The 10,139-nt window shown below is 45.5% G+C and overlaps 1 protein-coding gene across 1 annotated transcript; it reads right to left on the reverse strand.

Moving 5' to 3' along the window:
- Nucleotides 1-5,174: 5,174 nt before the first annotated feature.
- LOC143605031 (uncharacterized) lies at nucleotides 5,175-5,711 on the reverse strand. The gene has a single exon (XM_077081294.1). It carries the CDS (start codon nucleotides 5,709-5,711, stop codon nucleotides 5,175-5,177), a length of 537 nt encoding a protein of 178 aa, XP_076937409.1.
- Nucleotides 5,712-10,139: the final 4,428 nt, after the last annotated feature.

Below are 10,139 nucleotides of genomic sequence, written 5' to 3' on the forward strand. Positions count from 1 at the left end.
GGGTGCAGCTTTCGAAGCTGTTAAGGCTGCGGAGAAGGATGCTGCAGTGCAACGCCAAGCAGTGAGTGCAGCTAGGTGGAAGCAAGTCGAAGCCGAGGCTGCACTCAAACAGGAAAAAGAGCGAAGTGCTGCTGCTGCTCAGGGTTGGAAGGAAGCCTGCGAGAGGTCTAACGCTACTCTTGAGGCTGCCCGGGCTGAAACTCCAAGAAAGAAGGACGATTTGGCGAAGGCACAGGATGAAGTGTCTCTCCAAGGCGCTCGGATTCAAGAGCTCGAGGCTGAACTAAGATTGCAGAGGGAGCAATCCGAACTTAAGGACAAAACTGCTGCTGAAATGCAGTATGCATATGACTCCCTCCTGCAATCTCAAACTGAAGCGGATAACCGCACCTCCGCCGAATTAAAGGAACTTCGTGGCTAGGCGGAGCGTGCTGAACGGGATAGGCAATGGTTCCTCAACCGTGGACTTGATTCCGTAAGAGTTTTCCCTACGTTATTTTATCTGTGCACTTCAAGTTTTGCTTGCTAATATGTTCCTTATGTTTTTGTTGTTAGGTCATCCGTCATGTCAAGAAGAGCACGGAGCTTACTGACTGCTTCGTGAATCTGACAACTGCTTCGGAAGGCGTTGGCCGAGTAAAATGCTTTAATGAAGGGTTGGCATTTGCTCAATCCGGACAATCTATTGAGAGCCATCCACTTCATGGCCTTGATGCGGAGCAAGAGCTTGGTATGCGGGTCAAAGAATATGATGACCTTATCTTCCCGCTGCAACATATGCTTCCAGAATTTGCCTTGACTGAAGATGGCATGAAGCAGTTGCGGGTCTATATAGATGATGAATCTGAGGATGACGAAACTGATGATGACAAGTCTGAGGATGCTTCCCAAAATGCTACGGGAGGCACCTCAGTCCCTAATCCATAGGATAGATGTAGGAGCTAGGACTTGTAATTTTTTCCATATTTTGTAATAATCATTTTTGAATATTAATGGAAAGAACTTTATGTTCAGTAAACACTGTTCTTGTTTATGAGAGAATATCTTTGTGAGATTTTTTGAATTTTGAATATTGGTGCAAGTAGGATAGTATTGGTGACGTGGCGGAGAGAGAATTTTAAGCGGTGCTGACAAGATGTGTAGAACGCCTTTATACAGCCTGTCACGCTTTTTCGAATCTCCCGCATGACGTGTCAATCAACCCTTGGTCCGTATTTTCTCTTTCCTCTGTCAATCAGACGGTCGCATTAATTGCGATGGATATAAATAGTTCCTTGGTGTCTCCAACCCATTCTTATCACTTTCATATTTTCTCCTTCGATCATATCAGAGAATTTTCTTTCGATCATATCACTTTCAGATTTTCTCTTTCGATCATATGGCAGGCCAGAAGAAAAATCCCCCTGCTATTCATGAAGTCGGATGCGACATTAAAGATAAGGAGTTCCAAGACGTTAAAAATGTATACGGATTTCCACCGGAATGGGAAGCCGAATGCCCGTTGAAAGGGGCATTGGCTGTCAGCGCCTCCGGTAAAGAAGATTGCCGTCTATCTTGATCATTTTACTACGGGTAACTTCTGGTTACCTGTGACGAAGTTTGTTCCGTCGGTTATGAAGGCTTATGGGCTTCACTTATCTCAAATTCACCCGTTTGGGATGCTGAGAATTCGACACTTCGAATTCTGTTGCCAATCCCATAACTATGACCCATCCGTCAATATGTTTGTCATTTTTTATAAAATGACGTATTGTGACGGATGGTATGGTTTCGCCACTACCGGGAAGGTTCCATTGGCTTCGAATGGATTCGGAGCATCCACGGGTGGAAATCCAAGTTCTTTTGGATCCGAGAGGACGTCATTCCATTTACAATGGCCCGACGGAAATCGGAAGACGCGGCTCCCGAGATCCCGGTCATTGAGTACGAGGGTCATAAGTGGTTTAACACTTTGACCCAGACACCGACACCCATGCGCCCTATTCACGAAGGGGCGATGGTTTATGTGAAAATGAGTCGGTTGTGGCCGTTTCCTACTTTGGAGTCCTACTATAAGAACACTGACGGAGGTAAATTCTGACTTGTATCAATCCGGATTTTTCATTCTCTTATTTTAACATTCACCAATTGCAGGTGAAGGTGCAATTTTTTCTACTCTGTTGGACAAGGTGGGGGGCTGATGGTACGCCGCCCCATCACACAGCATGACGTGCCTTTTTTGGAGCGCACGCTGAGTAACTTCCTTTTCTCCACCACACTTACTCCGGAGCCTGTTGTCTCCGAGGAAATGTTTTCTCAAAGTGAGGAGTTTGTCCCAAAGTGTGAAGGTATTCCCCAACCCCGCCCTATAACTGCCGTTACTTCGAGCGGAGTGATAGTACTTCTTTCATCCAGTGAGGAGTCGTCACTCTGTGAAGGAGGGTTATCAAGTGGTGCTACTAACCCTTCGCATTCGACTATAGGTTTGACCCGCAAGCAAGATTCGAAGGCCACCACCGACCCGACAACAGGTGAGGAAGGTGGTCCTCAATCCGTTGAGGGTGAACCTCAGGTTGCGGATGCGGGTGCTTCAAAGGCTGCTGGCAAGCGGAAAGCACAGCCTTCCGATGCTGCACCTAAGAAGAAGAAGAAGAAGGAGAAGGCCAAGGCTCTGGACTTGGGGGCTCGCCTTCGAAAACTTTCCACCCAAGATATTTCCAAGGGTAAGTTATGAACCTTCATGATTATGCTTGGACCTACTGCTTCTTGGTGGCTTTAAAAGTTTTACTTTGGAAATTTTTCAGGTTTCAAGAGTTCAGTTGCTGCACAACTTCCGACTCCACCAACCTCACCATTAAACACTGTTCAAGGTCCTATCAATTTATCGGATACTTCTCCTATCAAGGAGAAAGAGGTTGGTGGGTCCGAGCATCTCCACACATCTCCACCCCATCATGAGCACCATTTCCGAAATCAAGGTGGGGTTAGTGTGTTTAAATATGGGGGGGGGGCAGGCTTCCTCGTCTCAAGTGGATGAGGATACTGCTCTGCACCATCCTCGCTGGTCACTACGCCGGAACTCAGTGTTGAGCGACGCAGACGTATGTCATGAATATCTGCAGGAAAGTCTCCCTCCCGCCGAGAGGGAGCGACAACGTCGTCGCATTCGCCAGGAGCTATTAGACTCAAACTCCTATCATATGGCGAATACTATTTCCACCAACCAAGAGATATGCCAGGATTGGTTGGCTATGAATGGGGAGCTAGATGAAACCGAGCTTAAGTTACTTGACGCCAAAAAGGAAGCTCTCAAGGCGTTAACTGAAGCTCGGGAGAGTCATCGAGCTATGGAAGCTGAGAAAGCTGACCGTCTTGTCGCTGAGGAAGCTAAGGCTACTCTCCAAAAACAACTGGATGAGCAAGCTGAGCTAATAAGGACTCTTCAAGCTGACTTAGCGGCTAAGGAGAAGCGCTTATCCGCCCTTAGCACCAAGAACCGAGACCAAGCTCTGGAATGTGCTGGTCACAAGATGGACCTTATCCGGGCTCAGACGGATAAGAAGTGGCTTTTGACGACGGCAATCCCTAAGGTATCAAATCTTTTGGTTGACACAAGTAATTCGGACTTATATGTGCTCACACATGTTTATATGACTTAACAGGTTATCACTGACGTTCGGAACAGTGACGATCTTGAGAATTGTGGTGCTCCTTCGTGCTTCCGAGCAAGCAGACCGACATATGGGCTTAGAAGAAGGTTACAAATTTGGATCTGAGGGCCGGCTTCCAGAGGAGTATGTCCTTGCCGACAAGGACACTGCTTCTATTCTTATTGAGAAAACCAAAGATTTTGATACTTTGAAGTTTTCCCTTTCTGATCATATATTAGATCTTGCGGACAAGGAAGATGAAATAGAGCAATTAAAAGAACTATTGGATCTTGATGAGGAGGAAGAAGAAAGCCGATAATACTGCGGAAGACGAAAATGTCGCCCCGTAGATGTATATATGCTTTCCTTTGTTGTAAATATTTCCTTTGTTTGTAATCTCTTTTGACTACTAATAAGAAGTCTTGTTTTCTTCCGGTGCACTTTGTCTTATGTACTATAATATAAGTGTCTGTCCAGAACTTCGTTTTTGTCAATAAAAGGTTACAACTTATCAAAATAACATGAAACTAGCGCAAGATTCTTCATAAATTGGGCATAAGCCTACTTACAATAAAGGAAATTACATAACTTGCTAGTCTAAGTGGGCACGCATGCCAAAATAAAAGAACAAATAGGACTGCTATATATAGCATTTCTTCAACTGGGCTGCGTTCCAAGTTCGAGGGATCTCAGTCCAATCCAACTTTTCCAACTTGTAGGCACCTTTAGATAATACTTGCTTGATTTTATAAGGTCCCTCCCAAGTTGGGGCTAACTTGCCCGGAGGCTCCTGACCGGAAGCCTCATTGTTGCGGAATACAAAATCTCCCGCATCGAATTCGCATATCTAGACCCGCGAGTTGTAATACTTCTGAAGCTGTCGCTTATAATTGTGCTCGCGGATCGATGCTAATTCTCTTCTTTCTTCAAAAATCGAGATTCATCCTGAGTTCGTGATCATTATCATCAATTAACAGAACCCTCGCGGATGGAATCCCGATTTCTGCCGGGATCATGGCTTTGGTGCCATAGGTTAGACTAAACGGCGTCTCCGAATTACTAGAGTTCTTTTGGGTGCGGAGGCCCAAAGTACATGTGGCAATTCATCAACCCAACCCGTCTGTTTAGTACCTAACCTTGCCTTGATCTCTTCTTTGATAGTTCGGTTGGTCCTTTTGACCTGACCATTTGCTTGTGGGTGAGCTACAGATGTGAAAACTTGAATGACTTGAAGTTCTTTCAACCATTCCTGTAGTCTACTGTCAGCAAATTGGGTCCCATTGTCACTTACCAATTCTTGCGGGAGACCAAACCGACAAATGATGAATTCCCAAAGGAATTTTTCACGCTTGAAGCCATTATTGAGGCAACCGGTTTTGCTTCCACCCACTTGGTGAAATAATCAATGGCCACTATCAAGAATTTGACTCGTCCCGGGGCTTCTGGGAAAGGTCCCATAATGTCAATAGCCCATTTTTGGAACGGCCAGGTAGATGTTACCAGAATCAGTTCATTTTTAGGACGCAAGGTGTTGGGAGCGTGTCGCTAGCATGAATCACACTTCCTGATTTCTTGCACAGCGTCCAAATTCATGCCTGGCCAATAGTACCCTGCGTTCATGATCTTCGCAACTGTCATTTTTGGTCCCGCGTGCAACCCGCAAATACCTTCGTGAATTTCTCGAATTAGGTAATTTGCGTCTTCCGCGTCTACACAACGTAACAGCGGACCAAGGAATGATTTCCGGTACAAAATGCCATCAGTCATCTGGTAATTCAAAGCTTTGTGCTTGATCTTTCGAGCCTCAGCCTTTCCTGCTGGAAGTGCTCCGGAAGATAAGTAAGCTTTAATGGGCGTCATCCAAAATTCAACGCCTGTTTGGATTATCAGGACTTGGTTTTGTGGAACGGATGGATGATCTAGAACTTCCACACGAATATCTTTGGCAAAATGCTCAAAATTCGTTGAAGCTAGCTTGCTAAGAGTGTCCGCCGATTTGTTCTCACTCTTCTTAATGTGAACAACACTGAACGAAGAGAACTGGCGGATCAAGACCCTTGCTTGTGATAGATAAGATGCCATGACGTTATTTTTGGCTTCGTATGTTCCATTAATATGTCCCGCAATTAGCATTGAATCCACCCGAGCTTCCAAATGTTTCACCCCAAGCTTTTTCGCTATCCGTAGGCCTGCCAGGAAGGCTTCATATTCCGCCTCACTGTTAGTACTTTTAAAGTCTAACTTGATGGCGTATGTAAATTCATGCCCTTCAGGGTTGACTAGCCTTAAGCCTGCACCTGATCCCTCGCTGCTTGAAGCTCCGTCCGTAAACAATGACCAAACTTGCCCTTGTTCCGGAGGTGCTTGGGGTTGTTGTTCGATTAGACATTCTTGTTCTTTGTGCTGCGGGACTTCTGTGACGAAGTCCGCCAGCACTTTCCCTTTGATTGCCGGTCTTGGTTTATACTCTATCGAGTGTCACCCAATTTGATGGCCCATTTTTCCAGTCTCCCCGATAATTCGGGTTTACTCAACACGTTCTTGAGCTTGTACCCAGTTAACACATTGATGGGATGACCCTGGAAATATCTGCGGAGCCGACGGGCTGCGTATACTAATGCCAAGACCAACTTTTCCAACATCGAGTATCTTGTTTCCGGGTCTGACAATGTTCTACTGACATAATAGATCGGCGTTTGAACGTTTTTCCTATCTGTCAGTAAGACAGCCCCCACGGAAATGTCAGACGCCGACAAATATAGTGTTAATGGTTCACCCGCGTGTGAAGCTGTTAGCGTGGGTAATTCCATTAAACACTTCTTGACTTCATGGAATGATTGTTCGGCTTCTGGAGTCCATCTGAATTGTGCCTTTTTAAGACAGTTTCTCAATGTGGAGATGAACGGGTAAGATTTAGCAGCATGGTTTGCCAGAAACCTGTTTAATGCTACCAATCCACCGTTAAGTGTTTGGACTTCTTTGAGGGATGCGGGAGATGACATGCGGGCTACTGCTTGAACTTTGTCTGGATTGGCCTTGAAACCCGCGCCTGTAACGATTACCTCGAGGAACTTTCCTTTCTCCATCCCGAAGGAACACTTTACTGGATTCAGTTTCATATCAATGCTTCTCAAAGTTTTGAAAGTTTCCTTTGTGTCCCTCAACATTTGATCCTCTTCGGTGCTTTTGATCACTAAATCATCCATATAGACTTCGAGATTTTGACTTATTTGACCTTTGAAGGCCTGATCCATCTGTCTTTGGTATGTGGCACCCGCATTCTTTAACCCGAAAGGCATCATTCTGTAACAGAAAGTTCCTTGATCGGTGCGGAATGCTGTCTTGTCCTCGTCACCAGCTGCCATATGAATCTGGTGATACCCTTTGTAGGCATCGAGGAAGCACTTGAATTTGAATGGAGCCACGACATCTACTTTTAAATCGATCTCTGGAAGTGGGTAACAATCTTTTGGACATGCCTTGTTTACATCTTTGTAATCTATACACATCCTCTACGTTCCGTTGCTTTTCAGGACCATTACCGGGTTGGCTAACCACGTTTGATATTTGATTTCTCGTATGATACCGGCATGGAGAAGATCTTGTACCTGCTCGTTCTTGGCCTTTGTTTGTTCCGGGCCCATATTTCGTTTCTTTTGCACTATCGGGGTGATCAACGGATTCACCTTTAATTTGTGCTTCGAAATGCTCCGCGGGAGACCGGTCATGTCCGCGGGCTGCCATGCGAAAATGTCTATATTTTTGGTCAACAATTGCTTCAAAAAGGTTTAGACGATCTCAGAAATAGCCATACCAATTATCACAGTTTGGTCAGGAAATTTCTTATCAAGAACCCATTTCTCTGGTTCAGTTCTCTGGGTTTGTTTTGGGATCTTGCTTGGTTTTGAACTGTCCGTTGTGAAGCAATGACGGTTGACATGAATTATTGCTATGCCGGTGTGGGTCGGTACCCCTACTGCCCCGTGAGCTGTGGACGGATAAGCATTGAAGTCACCAATTGCTTCTCGTCCAAGAATAATGCCATGTTTGGAGTGCCGGTAAGACTAAAAATTCGACTTCCTCAGTTCTTGAGTGGACCCCGTCACTAAGTGTGACCGGGAATGTAAAGACACCCCGCGGGTGCATTATTTCCCCACCAAACCCAGAGACAGGATCATGAATAGGTCGTAATCTTTCTTTATCATCTTCCTCGAGCTGTTCAAAGCACTGTTCGTACATAATGTCAGATGTACTGCCAGTGTCAAAGAACACATATTGCGACCGATAATGTCCGAACAAAGAAGTAATTATCAAAGGATTCTTATTGCACGGTCCTCCCTTGATACGTGGAAAAATGACTGGCTCATTCTTCTCATTCCTCATCCGCAAACTCTTTCCTCTTACTACTGATATTTTGTCCTCCCTGAATCATGTGGACGTTCAAATCTTTTATTTGCCTTTTGGCCGGGCCCTGGTTATCCTTTGCCGGAGGTTTACCAGTCTCTGGTGTTACACTTTTGACCTGATGATCCAACTTTCCGTTCTTTACAGCTGCCTCGATTTCATTCCTTAGGGTTACACATTCGTTCGTGTTGTGCCCTATGTCATTGTGATACGTGCAATGTTTCTTATTATCGAGGAATGACTTCCTCGGTAATGGTTATGGTTTCCGGAAGGTCAAATTCTCAGTTGTGAGGATTTCTAAAGGAGTTTTTGACAGCTGCGTCCAACTGCTGTTGGACGATCGTGCTGGAAAGTTAAGCTTGTTCTTGTTGCCAATCAAAGATCTCGCATCAAACTGCTTTGGTTGTTCTGTGGTCGGTTGCAACCTTGACCAGATGGTTCCTTTAGCTTGTCTATTTGGTCTTGGAGTCTGAAACTCGACCTTGGTAATTGCTTCTGGCTCCTGGACCCCAATGTTTTTTTCAGTTCTTGCAAACAACTTAGCTGCTGTCATGATTTCATCCCAAGACTTGGGCATTCCGTCCTTTCCAGTTAGTGTGCGGATCAAGGCATCTCTATGGACATTTTTGCGGAATGCTCCCCGCAGCATATCTTCACTAACCCCCCCCCGATGTTAAGGCTCTCGTTATTAAAACGAGTAATGAAGTCCTCAATGGATTCATTATTTCGCCTTTCAACATCCAATATTTCCGAAGGATCGCGTGTATGCTTTCTTTGTTGGCTGAAATGTTGGGAGAATTTTGTTACAAAATCCTTCCAACTTTTAATCTGTCCACATGGTAATTTCTCAAACCATTCTCGCGCCGCTCCAGTGAATGTTAGTGCAAACATGTGGCGCCAATATGGAAGAGTCCAACCACTGACTCCTCCAACTGCCTCAAACCTCAGCAAATGATCACTAGGATCCGTCATTCCACTATATGTTCCAACAGATGTTGGAATTTTTGCGTTTATCGGGAATGGAGCTGTCGCGATGGCTGGAATGAACTTCGATTTTTCTGCGAAAGATTCCGGACGGTATGGTTTAAGAAAATCATGTTCAGCACTACTATAGTATTCCGCATGGCGGACAACCAGTCGCGGGTAACTAGCCTCTCTGTATGAAGGGAGACGGCTATCCCCGCTATAATAACTACTGTCTGGGTGATAGGTTGAATCATGTCCATCTAGTTCGTCTTCATAGGATGGTACCCGCATATCTATGCGGGGACGAGGACGTAACCTCCGGATCTCACCTAGGTTTTGTTCTGGTGGTTGGCTATATTGAATGTGACTTTCCCGTATGGGTGGGGAAACTGATCTCCTGGGAGAGTCATCGTACGCCAGGATACGAGCATGAAAACGCTCATTTCGTACCCTACGTTCGTACTCAACAACAAGACTTTCTTGTTGAATGCGGAGCCATTCATCTGGAGATAAGAGTCCTCCCAATCTAGAGTTATGCTGCCGAACTCTCCTTGGAGCAGAGTCGCCGGAATTTTCACCCAGGCCTAACTCTGAGTGAGTTCGATTAGCATCTCTCATAATTCGGTCCAGTTCTCCGAGATCGGAACCTCTTGGAGCTGTAACGCGCCCTAAATCGGTAGTTGGGTGTAACAACATTTCCGGTGTCTACTGGAGTAACACCTTCTTGTTGAGCAAACAAACCCTGAGCTGTCGAACCACCCAAGGAAAATCCTCCAGTGTTGACGGCATTGGTCTTGTGACAGGAGTTGAAATTCGAGCAAACACAGATGTTGCTCCTTCACATGTTTCAAGGTTGAGACCTCGTGAAGGCTGTGTCTGGCTCTCCGTCGGCCCTTTAGGTAACTGATTCATATCGTAAATTCTGAAGAAACACGGACCTCCTCCCCACTAATGGGTCCTAGATCCGATGAATCAACAGGTTAGGATACGGTTATCAGCCGATACGATATGAACTCAATTGCCCAAAGTCCAGTGATGAAGATCTGAAAAACAGACACCGTGAGCTCGTTACGGGAAGGATAAGAGGGGGGTCTTCCCGTAACCACCCTCCGGCGTGAGAATAAGTACAGTTCTGATGAT

This window comes from Bidens hawaiensis, unplaced genomic scaffold (genome assembly GCF_021521415.1).
Source record: "Bidens hawaiensis isolate Kalapana, Puna unplaced genomic scaffold, B.hawaiensis_p1.1 tig00067660_1, whole genome shotgun sequence".
NCBI lineage: Eukaryota > Viridiplantae > Streptophyta > Magnoliopsida > Asterales > Asteraceae > Bidens > Bidens hawaiensis.

What these genes read in the sequence shown, in the direction of transcription:
- LOC143605031 (XM_077081294.1), bottom strand. Translation starts at nt 5,711, where the DNA reads ATGGCATCTTATCTATCACAAGCAAGGGTCTTGATCCGCCAGTTCTCT.